General features: G+C 46.0%; 1 protein-coding gene across 5 annotated transcripts; it reads left to right on the top strand.

The window, feature by feature from the left end:
- The first annotated feature begins 690 nt into the window (after positions 1–690).
- Positions 691–18,812, top strand: HNRNPF (heterogeneous nuclear ribonucleoprotein F). 5 transcript variants are annotated; one of them, XM_012653911.1, is made up of 6 exons: positions 691–745; positions 1,069–1,132; positions 10,334–10,495; positions 11,073–11,204; positions 12,874–12,932; positions 16,726–18,812. In XM_012653911.1, exon 6 carries the CDS (start codon positions 16,779–16,781, stop codon positions 18,024–18,026), a length of 1,248 nt encoding a protein of 415 aa, XP_012509365.1. In that variant the 5' UTR covers positions 691–745; positions 1,069–1,132; positions 10,334–10,495; positions 11,073–11,204; positions 12,874–12,932; positions 16,726–16,778; the 3' UTR covers positions 18,027–18,812. The 5 variants fall into 5 exon arrangements, with proteins under 5 accessions (XP_012509365.1, XP_012509368.1, XP_012509366.1 ...); XM_012653912.1 differs by having other exon boundaries at positions 706–786; XM_012653914.1 differs by lacking the exon at positions 10,334–10,495.
- Positions 18,813–21,700: the final 2,888 nt, after the last annotated feature.

The following is a 21,700-nucleotide window of genomic DNA, read 5'->3' as shown; positions in this document are numbered from 1 at the left end:
CTCTTGCTCAGGCTGGTCTTGAACTTCTGAGCTCAAACGATCCGCCTGCCTCGGCCTCCCAGAGTGCTAGGATTACAAGGATTACAGGCGTGAGCCACCCCGCCCGGCCTCTGGTGATTTTTAAAATAATGTTCAGCTTAATCCGTGATGAGTGCCTTGACATCTGTTAAGAGTCCACCAAAACAAAATAGTAGTAAGTATTAGCCCTACAATGCATCAACAAAAATCTGGTCCTCTGCCTCAACAGGCATAGCCATTAGCCACCAAAATTTGTGCTGCTCAGGTGCCCTGTGTCTTCTGAGTCACACTCTGAGGTTTGGGGCGTTCTCACACCAAGGGATCATCCCTTGAGCCGCTTCCACCTGAGAAATCCCTCCTAAATCCAACCCCTCCGAGACGCCTTAGGCTGTCTCAGGATTAATTGGGCTCCTTTCTTCCTGCGCAGGCAGGACATTTTCTTATCTCACGTTGGTCTTCAAACCAGGCGTCCTTTGGGCTCACGCTTCCGCGTTCGGCTCACCCAATCAGTGTCCGCCAGGGACTCGGAGCCGCTAACGGGACCCTGCCCTCCCCGCACCGCCCCGCGCCCAGCTGGCCAATCAACGGCTCCGTTCCGGGCGCGTCACAATGGCGCCGTCGTAGCTCCGCCTCCGGATGCCAGCCGCTGGGGTCCCGCCCTGCCGCGGTCCTTACGTCCTTCCGGCTCCGTCGTGGAAGCAGGACTGTGCCGCGTCTTCCGAAGAAGGTGGGGTTCGGGGGGTACCCCAAGCGGGGTCACGCCGTCAGGTAGCGACGGGGTGGGTGCGCAGGCTGCTGGGGCTGCCGTATCTGGGTCCCTGGGGCGTAGGGTCGATCCAGGGCTGAGCACGCTGGGAGCAGGGGGGTTTCCGGACGCGCAGCGTGCGCTCGACGGGCGGGAGCTGAGGTCTCGGGCCCGCCGTGCACCTCACGCCGCCTCTGAAAAGCCCCGCCCAGAGCGCGCTGCCGGGGGTTTCCATGGTGATGGTAAACAAGTCTCAACTGCCTCAGCTACAACTGCCAAGTCCCCCGCGTTCCACCCTCCTCTAGGTGCTGCGAGGGACGACGGAGGAGCCGGATGTGAGAGCGGGAGCGCGGAGACTCCGAGCCCGAGGTGAGGGGCGGCGGGAGCGGGCGGGCGGTGGGTCCGAGGTCGAGGGCCGCACCCCCGGGGCAGAGCGGGGACTAGACCCCCTGGGGCTGGGGACCCTGGGGCTGAGGTTTGGGATCCGGGAGGCGAGATCCGAGGTCGAGGGCCGCACCCCCGGGGCAGAGCGCGGACTAGACCCACTGGGGCTGGGGACCGCGGGGCTGAGGTTTGGGATCCGGGAGGCGGGATCCGAGGTCGAGGTCCGCGCACCCGGGACCGAGCGGGGACTAGACCTACCGGGGGTGGCGACCGGGAGGCTGAGGTGCGGGATCCGAGGTCGAGGGCCTTGCACCCGGGGCCAACTGGGGATTGGGCCTAACGGCGTGGGGACCGTGGCCTGGGATTGGGGATCCGGGAGGCGGGATCCGAGCTCAGGCACCGCACACAGCGGGGACCGAGCGGGCACCGGGGCCCACTGGCATCGGGGAGGCAGTGCGTGAGCCCAGGAGCCGCCTGGGGCCTGGTCCCACGGGGTGGTGACTGCGGGCTGAGATCTGCGGTCGGGGCGGCGGGGTTCGCGGCCCCAGCGGGTAGGGGCTGGCCGTCGGTGAGGAGGGGACGGAGGGCGGCGAGCGGCAGCCGGGCAGCCGGTACTCCGCGTGGGGCACTGGCGGCTGTCGGAGGGCTCTTTTGAAACGAAAGCTGTGCGCTCACGTGGCTGAGGGCGCGCGGAGTTGCACAAGACGCCCTTGTGGGAAGCTGACTCCGCCCTCCTCCCACGCCCCGCCGCCGGAGCCCCGCTCGCGAGCCTGGGGCCTTTCTTCCTCCTCCGCGGCGGCGCGTGTGCTGTGCGTCGTCTCCTGTTCTAGAGGTATCGTGTTGGCGTTTGGGGCAAAAATCTTTGCCTCGTTAGCTTAGTCGGCCGTTTCTTTCTCCTTGAGCTTTACTTCTTTGTACCTTTGAATGTATTCTGCTGATTCCTCGCTGTTCCTGGGGAAGTTGTGGACGCGGCCCTGGCCCGCACGGTGCGCTCTCCCGCCCTCCGCGAACCGCCTGGTCGCGGACCCGGAGAGCCCGACCCGGCCTGCCTCGCGGGGCCCCCTTCCGCGGCTTTTCCTTCCCGCGGCAGCCGTAGGAGGAACGAATGAGCCGCCTCCTAGTTTTCGAAACTACTCGTGGGGCGCTGGGGCCTCCTGCCCGCGACTACGGGCCCGCGCGGTGGCGGCGGCGGCTTCCCGGAACCGCCCGGGCGGGGGTGGGGGCGGAGCGCTGGGGCCCGGCTGGCCTCGGGCGGCCGGAGCCTGTGGAGCGGGGAGAGTTCCGAACGCTGCAGATAATCTTTTGGATTCAAAAAGTCATGCGGGCAGTACTGATCTAAATATAATTATTTCTATTACTTCAGTTATATTTTTTAAAGTTAACTACGTATTTGTTTCTGGACTTCTAGTAAGAATGAAAATTCCTCGGGTTCTCCGATTAAACAAAAAATATATTGAGATCTGTCATTGAAATGTGATATTTTCAGTACTAATTTCTATACGAGGTTTCTTTATTTTAAAATAAGTGAGTAAACTTTCTACTTTTAATGAATATTGAGAGATTGCTTTATTGCTGATGTTAAGCAAGTCCATCTTTTGCCTTTAAGATTTTATGTTCTTGTATTTCTCTGTGAAGATTTATGATTTACATATTATCCTTTTTCTAATTTAATAACATTCTTTTTTAGTATTTACTTTTTTGGTTTTCTTAAATGGCAAATGACTCTAGTTTTCACTTCAGAGGTATTGTTATAAAGCTTCCCTTTAAACATAAAATATTCAAGTAAAAACTCAAATTAATTTAACACAAAACATTGGGTAAATAGGAGAAGAGTTAGTTCTCCCATGTGGCCAAATCTCTGGGAATCCTGGAGACAGATAAGAGCCCGGTGGGGTAGATTGTGTGGAGGGGCTGCAGAAATGGCCGGATCCCTTTCCCTGGAAGTGACTTCCCGCCAATCCTCTCTCCCCCACCGGAGCTCTGGTTCTCTGGCTCTTAAGTAAACCACATTAATTGACCCTTACTGGGTCCAGGCACGGAGGTAGGTGTTTTACCGCGTTTTCAAATCACTTGCTCATGACTACTCTAAATTGGGTTGCTGTATTATCTGCACGGTACAGCTCAGAAAATGGAAGCTGGGGGAAGTCACTTGCCCAGGCACACAGTTAGGACTGAGTCTTGGGTAGACAGGGATGCCCTCCTCTGCCAGTGCCCCTGTCCACACCGGTTGCCGTGAGCCAGTGTTCTTGTGGAGGACAACAGGGTGGGCAGAGGAAGAACTGAGCTCAGCCAAGACCACTCTGGCTTATTTTACAGCAAACCCCAGACCCATAAGATTTTTATTCATAAATATTTAAGCTGTGTTTCTAAGGACTCTGTTAAAACAATACCACAATACCATTATCACACCTAAAAAAATAATTCCTTGATGATCTAAGTGTTCAGGGTTCAGATGTCCCTGACTGTGTACTAGATATTTTTATGCAGCTGGTTAGTTTAAATCAGGATCCAAACAAGTTCTTACTTAATATTCGATAGATATCTCTTAATTATTTTTTAATTCAGAATAGTACTGTCTGATAGAAATATAAAGCAAGCCACATCTGCAATTTTACATTCTCTAGTAGTAAAAAGAGATGTGGTTCACTTTAATAATTTAACTTAATATATATCCACAATATTATTTTGCATGTAAGTTTTTAAATTAACATTTTCATATGAAGCCATCAAAATGCAGTGTGAATTTTACATTTACAGCATGTCTCAATTTGTAATAGCCACATTTCAGTTGTGGCTAGTGGCTGTTGTATTAGACAGGGATGATCTAATGGATCCCCTTTCTTAAAGGATTCTTACAGTATATTTGTAATGTCGTGTATAGTTCCCTACACTCTTGAGTTTTTCTGGTTGCATTCTCATGGTGGTGTTTGAGTCCCTGTTCTTTATATTTCCTATAAAATGGTAGTTACCTCTAGAGGTAGTTCTGATTCTACTTGAGAGTTTTTGGAAAGAATACTTCATTCTTAAGGTGCCTGCACATACTTCTTGGTGTTTTCTGTGATGTTAGCAGGTATTGATGATCATTACCTAAATCCATCATTTTTTTAGTTGTTTCCAAATTAGGAATATCCTAATTTTATATTCCCTCTCATTTATTAGCAGGAATACTTCTGTATTTTCTTAATTAATCATTTGATTATTCTAAGATGTACTTTATATGATAAAGGCAGGTCAAGTTTTTGATTCCTTTTTATGTTTACCAATATCCAGCATAGTGAATTCAATCCCTATCACGTGCCAAAGAAAGCCAATGATATCTTTTCTAGTATCGTTATGAAGTCATAGATTTTATTTAACATGTAGGATGTATTTTAATCCACAGCATTTTTTACTCTCTTTGCTCAGATTGTCCAGTTTTTGGCCAGTGAGAGCTGTTCAGACTGGTTCCAGTTCTTTCTTGACACAACTTCAGCTTAGCATTTCTCATAAAACATTAAAAAAATTATCTTTCCTCATACTTTGTCCCCATTGACATACCAATATGAGAAATTGCAGTAATTGACTTTGAAATGATCAACTACACTTGCATTCCTGAAGTAAACCTAACTTGGTCATGTTGTTGCTTTGTGTATTGCTGGATTTGGTTGGCTAATATTTTGGTTATGATTTTTTAATCTGAGTTTTATAATTGAAATTAGCCAGTGATACTTGATAAACTAATTCTAAAACTTTTTTGGAAATAGAAAATCAATTCCAGGTTGATTGTAGGTTTACATGTAAAAATACAAATCAAAACAGAGCTTTATACATTAAGAAAATAACCATAGGGGCTTGGGCTAGGAAAAAGATCTCTTAAACATGATACAAAAAGCAGTAATCATTAAGGAAAGGAGCGACAGACTGGAATTAAAAACTCAACTCCTATTAGGTAGGTTTCTCCTGACAGTATGCTCCTTTTACAGAACTCTTCACTTAGTGTAAATACAGATGCTCCTCTACTTGCGATGGGGTTACGTTCTCGTCGCAAGTTGAAAGTGCATTTAATAATACACCTAGTCTTAAACATGCTTAGAATACTTAAGTTAGCCTACAATGTCAGGCAAGATCATCTAACACAATGCCTATTTTACAATAAAGCATTGGATAGCTCATGTAATTTACTGAATAGTGTACTAAAGTGAAAAACAGAATGGTTTTATAGGTACTTAGAGTATGGTTCCTACTTTCATACCGTGGTAAAGTTGGAAAATTTTAAGTTGGGGACCATCTGTATTACACATTCCTTATCACACTGTGTCTCCTTATAAGTCTAATTGTATCTATACACGAGGGCTGTCAGTGACATCTCCGTTCTTCTTAATCTTCTAATTGAGGGCCCTTTTCTGCTCTATGATATTTGGTTAGAATAATGCTGTCCAATAGAATTATGATATGAATGACAAATATAATGTTTTCAATTTTTAGATTGGTGCTACATGCCATATAGTTAATCCTCTTAAAGTATATACAATTCAGAAGTTTTTAGTATGTTCACAGAGTTGTGAAACTATCACTGCTATTTACTTCCGTAACAATCTTATGTTAAAACACCCTTCTATTCCTGGGATACATCCCACTTGTTCATGGTGTATAATCCTGTTTATATGTTGCCAGATTTGGTTTGGTATTTTGGGAGGAATTTTGCCTGTATACGTTCATCAGTCTGTAGTTTTCTTGTGATGTCTTTGTCTGATTTTGGTATCTGGGTGTATTAGTTAGATAGGGATATCAAAGAAAGTACCATAGACTGGTGACTTAAACAACAAATTTATTTTCTCAAAGTTCTGGAAGCTAGAAGTTTTGATATTAAGATGTTGACAGGGTTGTTCCTTCTGAGACAGGAGAAATGACATATGAATAATAGGAATTCCAGAAGGAGAAAAAGACACAGATGGAGGCAAGAGAAGAGATAAAGAATGGAAGGGAACTTTCCTGGCTTAAGCTCAATTCTGTAGTTCCCCTCAGGATATTTTAAAAAGACACAACCCAGGCACATGTTGCTGTTAATAAAATGCTTTTAAGTTTAGAATATAGAGAAAACTGCGTTGTAAAAAGTATGTCTTCCACCTATTATTTCTTTTCTTTTTCTTTTTCTTTTTTTTTTTTTTTTTTGAGACATTTTTTCCATTTGTTAACTGATAAATTCGAAACTCAGTAATTTTTAGTACCAGAAAGGTTTTAATTCTGTAATGGAGTATCTGAATGTGCTTGTTACATTTTTTTCTTTGTGAAATAATTACAGTTTTTGTCCAGCAGTTCTGGTGTCTTAAAACCTGCCTGAGTGAGGTGTATGTTCTCTGGGTGCTGAGCCCCTCTCCTGTATATTGCCATGTTCCTTTCCTTCTCCCAGCTGTTCTCTGTTCCCCAGAGGCAGAATGCTGTGGTCTCCTGAGCTACAAACAAGGAGCACAGTCTCAGCTCCTGTGGCAGGCTACTTGGACCCTGACAAGGTGTCAGTTTTCCATGGAGGCCCATCCCTCTTAGGCTCCCAAGGGGGACACCTTCCTGAGGGGGCTGTGGGCACCATGAGCCTTTCTGCCCAGCTCGTGGATCTGACTGCATCACTCAGGGACTGCTTGTTCAGGGTTACAGGAAGTGGTCTGGGAGTCTTACCTTCCCATAATTGTATTTTTCTTTAGCAGAATCTGTACACACCCATTTCTTAGCTAAGCATGGATCTTATTTCCTATTATGGGGGGGAGAGAGCCTGCAGTTAATCTAAAATGATGAAATTTTCCCTCACTTGAGAACAGATTTTATTTATCTTTAGGAACAGAAGTCTAATAGTGCTTCCTTTTGTGAACATTTTAAAGAATTCTCACTTGATATATACATTTTTGTGTTTTCCTTTGTTTACCTGAGATATCTTGATACTTGAGTCATTTGCAAAATACAGTCGATACCAAAGCAACAGTTCTATCTATGTTGGGTAAAAATTTGTTCCTTATGTTCATTTCAAGCATTGTAGATAAAATTTACCTAACATTACATTATACTATTCTTTTTGCTTTTTAGTAACACAGCTTTTGAGAAATGAACACTGAGGAAAACTGTTATTCCCCTAGACTTAGACTTAACTATTAACTACATTAAGTAAGCTAAAGGGCCTGATAGCTAGAAAGTAATGGAAAAGGCTTTCCTGTTGCATGCAGGTCATGACAGATCCCCTTTGTTGGATAAAAATTAGTAATGGCATAAACATTTAAAATGTCAATGATCCATCTACAGCTTCTGGACCTTAATAGTTCTTTGGATAGCTCTGTGTATGCAGCTTGACATGTTATGCAAATTGGGTCAGAACTCTCACACTTCATAGCCATGAGCCCCTGAAAAGTTAAATAAATACAACTATGTTATGTTGGTCCTTTTTTTTTTTTTTTTTTCAATGAAGCTGGTCCAGACTTGCATCATATATTTAAGTGAATTCATGACTTTGAGAAGTGTTTAAAAGCCACTGACTTGGGACATTACAAAATTGCTGGGTTGGAAGAGACTCTTGAGGCCATTAAATCCGATTTCCAGTGACACACAGGTCTAGGCTCAGTTCATATACCATACCACGACAGGGAGTTTTCCCCCCAAGACCTATCCATGCTCCTCATGTAAACAGGTATGAGCAGCAGAAACTGTATCCTAAGTTCTATTTGGTGAATTTAATAAAAACTGAATATAAAGATTTAAAAGGATTCACCACAAATAAAAATATTACTACAAAGCAAACAACACCAAAACATATCCTGGCAAAGAGCTGCATTAAAAGATAGAAAGAATTTGAACAAGTGTCCGGAGGGGATACATAGGTAGTAATGTAAAAGGAAAAAAAAATAATATGGGCTTCTAACTTCTTGTTTTAAACCTTAGCTATTTATGGGCATGGGGGGGAAGAGTTCCCATTCTTGCTGTATGGAATTCTGTCACTCTCAGTTCCCACCTACCCCCTGTTTATGCTTCCTGGCTGTTTAAATGTCTCTTCCTCAGAACCCCTTCTAAGCTAATCCACATTTTCTATTTTTTGTTATGCCAAAATTTGTCATAAATTTGCCTGTGCATTTCTTTATTGATTTCCTAGTCCACTGTTCTGTGTACTCACTAAGGCAGGAACTATGCTTGTCCTTCCCACTATCTAAGCCCAGCCCTTAGCACAATGTCTGCATCTTATATAAGGGCACAGTGTATTTCTTGGTGAATGAATGGATCTCCCCATGTTTGGTAAATTTTTATCTACTGCACATCACTCAAATCCTTTCACATTCTGCAATTCCCACTTCAGTCTTCCTGGATTTGTCTCATTGCTTCCCATTTTGTCTCCATGTGTCTGTTCCCACTGTTCATTTTCCAGAGAGCATCTAGTAATGTTCTGTTAAAAAGCAAAACTCAAATCACACCACATTCCATTTTGAAACAATTTAAGTGACTTCCCATTGGCCTTAGAATAGCGTCCAAAACACCAAACCAGGCCTTCAAGGGTACAGAGAACCTTCCTCTGCTACCTCCTCCCAGAATCGGCACAACTTGATCCTCTGGCTCCAGACTTCTGTACACATTGTTCTCTGGCTGCCCATGTCATGACTGATCAATAATTAACACTTGCCTTGCCTGAGTCATGAACCAGTTAATGGAAGAAGGCATAAATAAAACTACTCAAGTGCAACAAATGCGTTCGAATAAAATCAGTGATATATGCATGCCAATCATAAGTTACCAAGAATATATATCTGATGAAGATTTTTTTTTTTTGAGACAGAGTCTCACTGTGTCACCTGGGCTAGAGTCCCGTGGCGTCATCCTAGCTCACAGCAACCTCCAACTCCTGGGCTCAAGCAATCCTCCTGCCTCAGCCTCCCAGGTAGCTTGGGATTACCGGCAGGTGCCACCATGCTTGACTAATTTTTTCTATATATTTTTAGTTGTCCAGCCAATTTCTTTCTATTTTTAGTAGAGACGGGTCTTGCTCTTGCTCAGGCTGGCCTCGAACTCCTGAGCTCAAGGGATCCACCCGCCTCGGCCTCCCAGAGTGCTTATGAAGCACTTAAGACCATTTTCATATTGGTACTCTTTTTGAAAACAAGCCAATTTTCTGGCTAATTTTCCTCTATTAAATGTGTTTTTGGTCTGTTTCTCACTTTCCTTGGAATGACTGGATTTTTGAATCCTCTGAATTGTCCTCATTCTCTGATAGTAAGAATAAGCAAGGAGGTAGTGTAGTGTTGGTGGCATTTTTACTGTGGGCTATTTCAAACAAGTAACGAAAGTAGACTATATTAAAATGAACTCCCATGTACCTGTCACCTAGTTTCAACAGTTACTAGTCATGGACAGTTTTCCCCTACATCCCCACCTACTTGCTTCCCTTGTGGATAATTTGCAAACAAATCCTAGCCATCACACTTTATTTTACAACATAATTCTACTGGACCGAGTCAATGTTCAAATATCCCCTATTGTCTTATTTATAAATTTTTATCAACTTGTTTGAATCATGAGCCAATTATGTCCCATATATTGTGGATCCTTGATAAAGCTGTTAAATTTCTTTTAATCGGTAAGTGGCACTTCAGTCCTTTTATTTGGAACTATTCCGAGTAAGGACTGGCTCTTTTGTCCTTGTAGAGCTTCCCACAGTCACACTGTATTCTCACTTAGTACGTTCTTCCCTATAAAGGGTCTTGTAAAGAAGTAAGATTACAGTAGCATAACAGCAAAATTTGTAATTCCTAATATAAAATGTCCAGTCACTGCTGACATCATTACAATTGCTTTATAATTATTGTCCGTATCATTTGAATTAAGATTCAAAGGTACGTAAAATATAATTGCTTGCTAGGTATAAATTTTAGGAATTGTGTTTAAATTCTTCTGGTTATGCAGACTGTTTACATGAGTCCGTGGTTAAGTGTACAAAAGAAGGTATTGTATGCCCACTAGTTTCCGTTTAGTCTGGTGGTTTCTCTTCCACACTGTAATGCCCGTCCCGGTCCCCTCACCCTCTCCCTCCCTAGCTGGTGCTCAGGACTTTCCCCAGCTTGTTCCCTCGGCTTCTTTCTGGAGAACTCACTGAGAACTGTCTTCCTTCTCTCGTTGCTTTTCTTCTCTCCTTCCCCTACTTCCTGCCTGGCCGACCGCGCGGGCCGCGGGCCGCACCTGCAGGCACGCGTTTCCCATTGGTGACATCTTGGCGGGCCCGGCGGGGCACTTCCTCCTCTGCACCCCGTGACCCACGTCCGCCTCTCGGCCTCCGATCACGCGGCCTCCGCTTCCCGGACTCCGGACCCCACGCTTCCTAGGTCCCGACTGCCCATCCCCAGCGTGGTGAGCCGCCTTGTGGAGGCCCCGGGAGGCCGCCCCTGCAACTCTGCCCCTTCGACACCGGGAGCGGGGCCCGGGCGCTCGGCTCCCCTCCCTGCCCGCGTCCAGCCGCTCCCCTTTCCCCCTTCCCGCCTCCTCGTACCCTGCCCACGCGTCTGGGAGCTCCCGGGGCTGATAGCTCCAGCCCCTGCCGTCCGGGGAAGTCACCCCTACGCCCACCCGTTGCCCACGGGTCCCCGGAGTTGTCCCCCACCCCCCCGGGAGGCACTCCCTCGCTGTCCCAGGACTCCCCCACACCCGGGCCCGCGAGCGGCGCCGCCCTCCCCCCCCCGCCCCCCGCTGCTGGCTCCGCCCCCGCCCGGAAGCTCCCGCCCGAGCGGGCGCGGGCCCCAGGGCCGACCTTCCTGCTGGGCCGGGCGGTCCCGAGGCTGTCGGGTCGCCAGGTGGAGGCCGCGGGAACGCAGTTACCTTGTCACACGACCTCAGCGGTGCTTCCCGCCAAAATACGCACAGCCGCACCCCTGGGGTTTCCAACCTAGCAGAAAGTGTTTGCCCCTGGCCATTTGAATTTCTGTTTCAGGTTAAGAACAAACAGAAGATGCACCTGGATTTTCCTCGGAGCCCTCTGCATTGTTAAGCTTCGGGTGGAATTTGGGGGCCTTGGGCTGTAAGCCTTTCTTGCTTCATAGAAATCAGTCCTGCTGCTTCCGTGGTAAGTGTTAGAACAAAACAGTCCGCGGCATAGTCCTGAGGCCGCGGTTCCCGTGGACTTTGGTTTAGGAGCAAACTATCTAAGTAATTGAGGCACTCGGCACAACCCTGCTGTGTGTGCTCCAGCTGTCTGGAGGTTAAAATTTGTGCGCACAGTGAAGGGAGGGGTGGGCTCCTAGTGAAAGCGCTGCTCTGGCCTCCCGGGAGCACAAAGATATGTAAAGTAGGTGAAGCCTAGGTCTTAACCTGGGCTTCTGTCCTGAACAAAAGAATGTTCTGGGCAGTGCTTAAACCGCCCTATTTACTCTGCAAAGAAACGTAACTGGTCCTAGTACTGTCAGGCGCACCCTATCCTGTTTATCTTGATTGGATCTGCCTGAAGGCAAGTGTAAATCCCGTCGAACCTGTAGGGGGGGTGAAGGGCACTTTGCAGAGGGCTTTTAGAAGTGCAGAGTCTTGGTCCCCACCCTGACCTGTTTTAGGGTCTGTATTTTAACGAAATCCCTGGATGGTTCACGTGCATTAGCACGTTTGAAAGCCACAGATCTAGAACTTGGAAGAAAGGCATCACGACCCAGTCGCCAGGAGGAGTTGAGCAGAGTCTTCCCAGCAGTTTCGTGGTGCTGTGGGCTTTCCGTCAGCCTTCTGTACGCAGTGCCATGGTCCACAGGCTCACGGGGTCTTGTCCGAATGGGTAAAGTGGGTCTGGCTGACAGCTTATGCGTGTCCCCAGAGAGTCCCCAGGTGTTGAACTTCAGATAACCCTGGAAGGAGCGGGGAGTAAACAAGGCAGAAGTGGACCAAGCTAAGATGACTGGGTTCCACTGTCTCTTGCGGGAAAGGAGGAGGGGAGTATGGGTGGTTACAGCCTCTTGAAGACCTGGTTCCAGAGTATCTGAAACTATACCATTTCTGAATAGGTTTCCTAATAACTGTAATGCTTTCATGTGTATAACTCCTCCCAATAGTATCACGTAAAAATCACAGGGAATTGTAAGGCAGGTATAATTCTATTTTAACACAACAGGTTCAACAAAATTAACTGACTTTCGCAATTTCATCTTTCCAAAACTAAGAACACAGGTTAGTTCTTCTCACAAGAATTCCATAGTCTTCAGCCCATGTCCTAGTGATTTGGGGACAGCTTTATCACATGAATGTTGGTGATGATAGTGCTTATGATTTTCCTACTGAAAAGCATATTTCAACAAAGTTGCCCAGTAACTTGGAGTCTTTTGGGTGTGTCCCCACGCTGCCCCTAGAGGGGTTCTTATAAATCTGGCGGAACAAGGTCTAGCAAGCATTGTTGCCAGTGCCCATCCCAGAAGTGCCCCTCTCCCTCCATGCTCAGCTCCTGGCCTCGATATTTAAATTTACTCTCAGTGATATTTAAATTTACTCTCAGTGCCTCCCCTTTCCTGTAGGCTCACCAGTTGGGTGTTTCGCTTCTGCTATGCTCTGTATTACCCTATGAAAAGATAAATCTCCTAGGTGCTGTTAGGGCGGGAGGTTTAATTGTGTTAGCCTTGGGGCTATAAAGAGCTTCCCGGTGGCCACCTTGCCTGGAGGAATTTAAAGCACCCAGCCCCAGAGACTGCGGGCGCTCTGCTGAGTACAGGGGTTCCAAAGCCACACCGCCAATATTGCTATGTTTTTTTTTTTTTTTTAAGGACAGTTTGTTACCTACCAGAAGTGTCAACCACTGAAGTCTTCAAGGTTGTTCTTTAAGGTGAGCTATTTTAAGAAACGTCATATTTCAGTTACAGTGTTTATATTTGATTTGCTGTATTCATAGGCTCCTGGAGTAAAAAAAGATTTTTTCACTAAATTTGTGTGGGACTCTTTTCAGTTGAGTTTTAGTTAATGAAAAGTCTTAGGACTTCTGAGAAATGGAAGAGAAAGCTAATTCTGGAATAAAAATAGACAATAAATATTTTAAACACAGACAGATGTTTTAGAGAAGAATGCTCTCTTCACCTTGCCCTCAGAGGAAATCATTTTATTTCTGGAGCATTTCCTGAAACATTTGTAATGTGTGATTTTTTTTTTTTTTTACTCACCACTATACAAACAAGGATATAATGTGTAAGGTGTTATTAGCAGGCATTTAAAGTAATTCTTACATGAAATGTTAACATTCTTTTATGCTTCTTGCATGTCTTTCAGCCTAGCTAGGCTGCCGAATTCTCAAGGAAGGTGTTGACCCCACATGGTCAGCAGTTAATCCCTAGCTAATCTTGGGCCTGCTGGGTCCGGCCTGTGCTGACGGTGCTGTCACAGTGGCCAACAGAACAGGCACACACGGTCTGTCCCCAGCAGGCTCCCAGTGTGGATCTGAAGACACCTTTTATACAAGTCACAGCAAGAGTGCTGTGGGGATATAGAGCTACAAGACTTATTTGTGGAGAATGGGAAGACTTTTAAAAAGGTGGTTTATTTGAGCTGAGACCTTAAGGATTAGCAGGATTTAGCTAGACAGAAGGTTGGGCAGAGTATATTTAGAGAGAGAATTAGTGACAGCCTCAATCGTGTGCGTCACATCCCTGAGGGAGCAGAGAGCATGGCACATTCCAGGAGAAAAAAGAAAGGAAGTGATATGACCTAGACAGGAGAGTGTTGCAGGCTGAAGACCCCAGTATCCCTGTGGTCCTTCTTCTGAGGCCAGTGGGAAGTCACTGAGGATTTGGAAACAAGACAGTAACATAAGTTTTAAAAAGAACACTTGAGCTGTGGGTTGGATTGCAGTAAGTGCTAGCCATTAATGCTTGAGGAACTGCTAAAGTGGGTTACGGGTAGCCTTCTGTAGGCCATTTGTAGGTGCTTGGAAATAGGGAAGAATATGAGAGAAATGCAGAAATAAAGTAACAGTTTGGTAATTCACATTACGAAGAAAAGAATTATTGTGCTCAAACACTGTCATTCAGTGTGTTAGGGACTCAGTGTAGAGCTGTTCGGCACTGTTACTGTTGAAAAGGCCAGGGTATAATAGGATTTAAGGGTGAGGGTCCCATGGAGAATGGGATCTCCCAAGAAAGTTGATGAGTTGATTGGATCTGAGGGCTTGGAAGAAGTGGCCCAAGGATTACTTCAGTTTCCTTCTAGAGCCTTTGGGTGCAGGTAAGGCTGTAATTGGAATACAATTGAAGAGAAAATGCCAAGATTATTTGTGGTATGGAGGGGAAGTTGGGAAGTGGGGTTGTGTATGCCAGTCTGGATTCCGAGAGACCCAGGGGGCAGGGTGGGCCACCTAGAAGAGAATGGGACCCAGTGAATCCCTACATTTAACGTTTGAGGAAGGACTTACAGACTGAGATAGAATGTCAAGGGAATTAATAGGAATCCCTAATAAGAGTTGCATGATAGGAGTGAAGCGGGGAGAGAGTAGTGTTTCCAGGAAGAAATGGTTAAATCCTGCTGTGGGAACAAGTAAGATGAAGGTAAGAAGACACTTGGTCTTCTTCCCATGCAGATCCTTGGCACAAGTGGGATCATGCCCTAATGTGGTGGGGGTTGGAGGTGACGTCAGTAGAGCCCCTTCAACAAGATTTTATTGGAGGAAAAAGCGGGTAGCTGGAGGCAGAGTTGGCATGGAGAAGGGCATATATTACGTGATTGGTTAGAACTGAGCATACTTGATTGCCAAGGAGACAGTGCACAATGGAGAGAGAAAAGAAGAAAGAATTTACATAGGGTGGGTGAGGTTGGGACCCAGAGCAGAGCTGTTGATAATGATCTCAGCTGTAAGGAGAGGCCGCTCCTTGTTTACAAATTCTTAGACTGTGAAGGACCTTTAGGAGGTCCCCATTGCTATTGGAAGTGGAAGGTGATCAATCTGAGAGTAAGAGGAGATGAGAACGTGTAAGCCACCCTACACAGCTGGGGGCTTTGGGTGACCAGAGATCTACAGTATGACTGGGTGTATCGAGGGCTGCTCTAAGGTTGGTGACCCTGATTTTCTACATCAGTTCCCAAGTGAGGGCAGCTGTAGACCGCGGGGAACATCTGGAGACATTTTTGGTTGTCACAAGTTAGGTGGGAAGTCCTACTGGCGTCTAGTGGGTAGAAGCATCCTACAATGCATGGGCCTGCCCTGCACAACAAATAACTGATCCAAAATGCCAGCAATTCTGAGGCTGAGAAACCGTAGTCTAGAGGCACCATTTTGCCTGGCTGTGTACAGCTGTGCGGAACAGCCATGGAACAAAGAGATATCTGGAATCTTCCAGGGCTCTGGATTTCCTTGGCACATACAGTAAAGGAAGATGTATGTATAGTTCTGTATACGGTGAGGAAGGACTGGAGTGATAAGTGGGGTCTAAGCTGGATCAGGAAGAATTGGGGGGCGGGGGGGACTGTAGGAAAGGAAGCTGAGGGCTCTCTGAGGGAGGAGGACAGTTATGGGGGAGGCAGGAGGATGTGATTACGAGCGGGACTTCCACAATGTGGCTCTTAGACTTTGGGAGTCACGGGTGACAGCAGTGCCTATGGGAAGTGACACTTTATTGAAACATTGAATTTCCACATACTCCATGTACTCTTTTTGAGCCTTACCACTTAGGTATTTTGTGTTGCCTCTTTTGTTTATATGTGAACCTGTGAATCACACAATTTGGTTTCTGCATTTATTTGCAGTGTGCGTAGCTAATATTCTGCTGGTGGACTTCTGTGCTTCAGTTTGGCCTCACCCTTAACTAGTATTTTGTTTGAATGACAATTTAGGAACAAAATGATACCTCCTTGGACTCTGGAAGCCGTTACTGTCTTCTGTCCTGGCAGCCTTGTTGTTAATAAGAACACTTGATTCTGGTTCACCCCAGTGTCAAAGAAAATGCTACTCTGTATTGTGATTTTAAAACTGGCTGCTGTTGTGTTCGTCCCTTATTTTTACTTATATGGTATCCAGCCACAAACAAGCACATGGGTTAAATGTAAGGCCTGTAGTTGAGGAAGAGACTTCCCAGAGGAGCTCTTATCACATTTCATCATCACAAGTATCTGGAATAAATATAAATCTAAAAAGAAAGTTTGCTGGCTCTAACCAGACTAAAACTTAGATTCCTCTATGTTCAAGGGACCACCTTTATATGAATCTTTCTGTCTTTTACTTGATTGATACAATGATATATCCCATCTGTTTTCTTCAGTTCTGAGAAATTCTTACTTTCTCTGAATATTGCCTCCAAATTCATTCTCTTTTCTTCCCTTCTAAAACCTGTAATAACTGGCCACTAGAATTTATAGATTTTAGGTTGCTGGCTAAAGCCTCCAGAACACATCCTGCTCTTTAAATTTCAAATTTTATTCTTTGTTCTATTTGCTTGTCTTTTTTTAGGCCCCTGATGTGTTCTTATTCAGTCTGAGTGACACTGTTACTTTTTTCTTTGAAAGACTTGGGATCGAGTCTTACTTCATTCATTCTTGCCTTCCTCACCTGTAAAATGGGGGAAATAATATTTAGTGCATATTCTTGTTAAGCATATTAAATGAAAACTTATGTAAAGTAGTTTTTGCTTTCTTTTCAGCCTCAAAAAAAGCTGTGCCCAAGCTTGTCTGACATCTGCCCTGCCAAGTGTCCATGATGCTAGGCCCCGAGGGAGGTGAAGGTTTTGTGGTCAAGCTCCGTGGCCTGCCCTGGTCCTGCTCCATTGAGGACGTGCAGAACTTCCTCTCCGACTGCACGATTCGCGATGGGACCGCAGGCGTTCATTTCATCTACACTAGAGAGGGCAGGCAGAGTGGTGAGGCTTTTGTTGAACTTGAATCAGAAGATGATGTAAAAATGGCCCTGAAAAAAGACAGGGAAAGCATGGGACACCGGTACATCGAGGTGTTCAAGTCCCACAGAACCGAGATGGATTGGGTGTTGAAGCACAGCGGTCCCAACAGTGCCGACAGCGCCAACGATGGCTTCGTCCGTCTTCGAGGACTCCCATTTGGATGCACAAAGGAAGAAATTGTCCAGTTCTTCTCAGGGTTGGAAATCGTGCCAAATGGGATCACATTGCCTGTGGACCCCGAGGGCAAGATTACAGGGGAAGCTTTTGTGCAGTTTGCCTCACAGGAGTTAGCTGAGAAGGCCCTGGGGAAGCACAAGGAGAGGATAGGGCACAGGTATATCGAAGTGTTCAAGAGCAGTCAGGAGGAAGTCAGGTCTTACTCAGATCCCCCTCTGAAGTTCATGTCTGTGCAGAGGCCGGGGCCCTATGACCGCCCTGGCACAGCTAGGAGATACATTGGCATCGTGAAGCAGGCGGGCCTGGAGCGGATGCGGCCCGGCGCCTACAGTGCAGGCTATGGCGGCTACGAAGAGTACAGCGGCCTCAGCGATGGCTACGGCTTCACCACCGACCTGTTCGGGAGAGACCTCAGCTACTGTCTCTCAGGCATGTACGACCACAGATACGGAGACAGCGAGTACACAGTGCAGAGCACCACCGGGCACTGCGTCCACATGAGAGGGCTTCCTTACAAAGCAACCGAGAATGACATTTACAACTTCTTCTCTCCGCTCAACCCCGTGAGAGTGCATATTGAGATCGGCCCGGATGGAAGAGTGACCGGCGAAGCAGACGTGGAGTTCGCCACTCACGAAGAGGCTGTGGCGTCTATGTCGAAAGACAGGGCCAACATGCAGCACAGGTACATAGAACTCTTCTTGAATTCGACGGCGGGGGCCAGCAGTGGGGTGTATAGCAGCCAGGTGATGCAAGGCATGGGCGTATCAGCAGCCCAGGCCACCTACAGCGGTCTGGAGAGTCAGTCAGTGAGCGGCTGCTACGGGGCTGGCTACAGCGGTCAGAACAGCATGGGTGGGTACGATTAGCTTCATAGGGATGCTGAAGTTTCTTCAATCAAATTTTCGCAGGCAGCCAACAAGCAATGAATGAAGAGTAGTTGTAACTCTAGAGGAAGTTGTGGGACCCATTTTGCACCATGAGTTTGTGAAATCTGGATAAAAAAATTACCTCTTCAGTGTTTTCTCATGCAAACTTTTCTTCTAGCATGTGATATTGAGTAAACTAAAACTATTTTCAGCTTTTCTCGATTAACATTTTGGTAGTATACTTCAGAGTGGTGTTACCCGAGTTTAAGTAGTTTCAGTATGTTAAATATGGACCTTCGCCGCCACATCGCAGTGAACACACTGGGGAGACGTGCTTTTTTGGAAAACTCAAAGGTGCTAGCTCCCTGATTCAAAAAGAAATATTTCTCATGTTCATTCTAGTTTATGTTTTCATTTAAGATCTTTTAGGTTAAGTTTAAGCTTTTTAAGAGTTAGTTTTGAGAATTGAGACACAATACTAATACTGTAGGAATTGGTGAGGCCTTGACTTAAAACTTTCTTTGTACTGTGATTTCCTTTCGGGTGTATTTTGCTAAGTGAAACTTGTTAAATTTTTTGTTAACTAAATTTTTTTCTTAAAATAAAGATTTTTTCACAATGACTGGCACAAGATTATCTACTCAGCAAAAGGTAGCAAAATGGGTTGTTGAATTCATTTTATTCCTAATGTATTTTAGTGTGAATTTTAAAATTTCGTACATCAAATCTATGCTCTCCCTTATATTCTTACAATGAGGCTAAATAAAGGTTTAATAAAAATGTTAATTACGTGAATGGTGGAAATGGTGACTAGAAACGTACATCCCTGGCAGAGTGGAGTAGACACTTGCAGCCCCGGGCACCCTGGTTTGTGTGCGCCGTGGTCTGGAGCCATTCATCGGATCCTGCCGGCCCCTGCCTCATGCTGGAGTCACGTCTGTTGTTCCCATAGCTAGAGAGCTTTGGTTTTGAGTGAGGCCATTACACACGTTTCTAGTTTTTAGAAAATGGGATTTGGACTTTTTTTTTTTTTTTTGGTGCTGTGATTATTTTTATGGGATGCATTCCTGAATTAGCAATGATAGGTTCTAACCGGATATGCATATTCTCAAGCTTGAGACCTGTTTACAAATTGGTAGTAAAAAATTTCTCTCCACCTAGCAGTGGAAGACTGTCCATACTCAAGGCAGCTCTGCCCACAGTGTATAGCACCGTCATTTTAACACTTAGGACGTTCACTAATGGGGTTTATTTTTTTAAATCACAACATGCAAAAATATTTTGATGCCATTACAATTCTTCCAACTTCATTTTCCCACTTATCTTTAATAACTGTATAATGGAACCTAGATGTTCTAGTTTTACCAGTTTAAGGATGCTCTGCGGTTTTCTGCTTTTAAAGAAAATGTTCTTGGTTGAACCCTGAAGGTTTCATCAGAAAATTAGGTCTATGTGGAAAGACTAGCCTCACTGGTCTTCGCAGGCCAAGCTTGCCTGCCAGCCTTTGCTCAGTGTTCTGCATCAGATGGCCTGTCACGGCAGCATCACAAGGAATGCCAAGGTGCAGGGACACAAGCAGAATGAGGAACATGCACTGGGAAGACAACAGGAACGGTGCCACTATTCTAGGCCCTTCTGGAGTCTCTGCCCATCCCCTGGGCCCGCCATGCACAAGCAACAGCAACCAATAGGGAAGCAGAGGCCCACAGGTTGTGAGACAGACTGGAGAAACCCACCCAGGTGGAGTTCCAGTTAGGAGCTTTGGAAATTGCACTTCCTGGTGTGGGCTGGGGGGCCATGAGGCTGAGACCTCAGATTTCACATGGCAGTGGAATCTCCAGGCATACCTTCACCCTGGAAGTCCGCTAAGTTTAGGGTACATGTGTGGAAGGAGTGGGATCCAGGAACCTGGGACAGGAAAGTTGGGGGAACGTGCTAGGTGACCCAAAATCTCTGGGCCTGCAAGCGTGGGACACTATTGTTAAAAGGAGACTGTGCCAAAGCCTTGAGGTAGGTGATAGTCCTAAGATATGTGCCCACCTTGTGGCCTGCCCTGAGTCTCATTGTTTCCAGAATGCTTTGGCAAACTACACATAAACCACACCCAGCTTGCCACCTGTTTGGCCCATAACCTAAGAATGGTTTTTGGTTTGGTTTGTTTTCTTTGAGATACGATCTCCCTCTGTTGCCTGGGCTGGACTGCATTGTTCACTACAACTTCAAACTCCTGGGCTCAAGTGATCCTCTTGCCTCAGCCTCCTGAGTAGCTGGGACTATAGGCACCTGCCACTATGCCCAGCTAGCTTTGCTGTTTTCTTTTTTTTAAAGGAATGGGGTCTTGCTATGGTGCTCAGGCTGGGCTCAAGCCATCCTCCTACCTCGATCTCCAGGATTATAGGCATGAGCCACCACACCTGGCCAAGAATTGAGTTTTACAAATGGAATTTGCATCCATTTGATAACCAGGAACTCCAATTAAGCAACATACAATGTCCCTCAAAAAAATTCCATTATCAGTAAACCTGCAGTGCAAAAAGCTGTACTTATTTTCAGTTTAATGTGAAAACAGTTTTGCCTTTTTGCCTACAGAAGCTAAGATGTTTATAATCTGGCCCCTTAGAAGTTTGCTAACCCGGTTGCAGAAAACTAGTATCAGGACTGAGCACGGCACAGAGGGAAGAGTTCTTACTCCAAAAGGAAATGGACTTAACAAAAAAGCTGCAAGGCCTGGTTAGAATGTCTGGACAGGACCTGTAGCACATCAGGGGGTCTGGGGGATGCTACCGGAGGGTTGAGTATGAAACTGGATTGAAACGAGACATTTCTTATAAGTCAAGATTTGGGAATCTGAGCAAATTGCTCAGTTTATCCTAATCTGCCGGAAGCACCGTTCAAAGATCATCCCCCCACAGGTGGGCATGCAGGGTGGCCAGAGAAAACACCAGGTAAGTCTGTCCCTGGAAGGATCTAAGAACACTCACCAGCGTTTTTTTTTTTTTTTTTGAGGCAGAGTCTCACTGTGTTGCCCGGGCTAGAGTGAGTGCCGTGGTGTCAGCCTAGCTCACAGCAACCTCAAACTCCTGGGTTCAAGCGATCCTCCTGCCTCAGCCTCCCAAGTAGCTGGGACTATAGGCATGTGCCACCATGCCCAGGTAATTTTTTCTACATACATTTTTAGTTGTCCAGATAATTTCTTTCTATTTTTAGTAGAGACGGGGTCTCGCTCTTGTTCAGGCTGGTGTTGAACTCTTGACCTCGAGCGATCCTCCCACCTCGGCCTCCCCGAGTGCTAGGATTACAGGCGTGAGCCACCGCGCCCGGCCCTCGCCAGCATTTTGAAAAATTTAGTGGAAGCTCTCCTCTCAGCCAGCGCTGGCAATAGGAAAAAAACGGATGACAGGATTCCAGAAGATGAAACACAGGTGTGAGGTAAGCTGTCGTGGGCAGCCTTGACCAGCCCGAGTCTGTGACAAAGGCCAATAGCAAGAGTATTGCGTGGTTTAAACAGCCAAGGAGGAATAAGCTGGGAGCAGAAAGCTGATGTCGGCCATTTCTGTTGAACATCAGGATCTTGTTGTATTTGTTACCAGAACAGAATCAAGTCTCAGACCCAGAAGCCATCAATGGAAGTGGAGGGAGGGCCTGGCATTATTACAATTGTATAAAGAAAATAT

This window comes from Propithecus coquereli, unplaced genomic scaffold, assembly GCF_000956105.1.
Source record: "Propithecus coquereli isolate 6110/MARCELLA unplaced genomic scaffold, Pcoq_1.0 Scaffold434, whole genome shotgun sequence".
Taxonomy (NCBI): domain Eukaryota; kingdom Metazoa; phylum Chordata; class Mammalia; order Primates; family Indriidae; genus Propithecus; species Propithecus coquereli.
This window is presented reverse-complemented; position numbering and strand designations above follow the sequence as displayed.

Bases quoted from the DNA above. Each gene is read 5' to 3' on its own strand.
- HNRNPF (XM_012653914.1), top strand. From the start codon at position 16,779: ATGATGCTAGGCCCCGAGGGAGGTGAAGGTTTTGTGGTCAAGCTCCGT.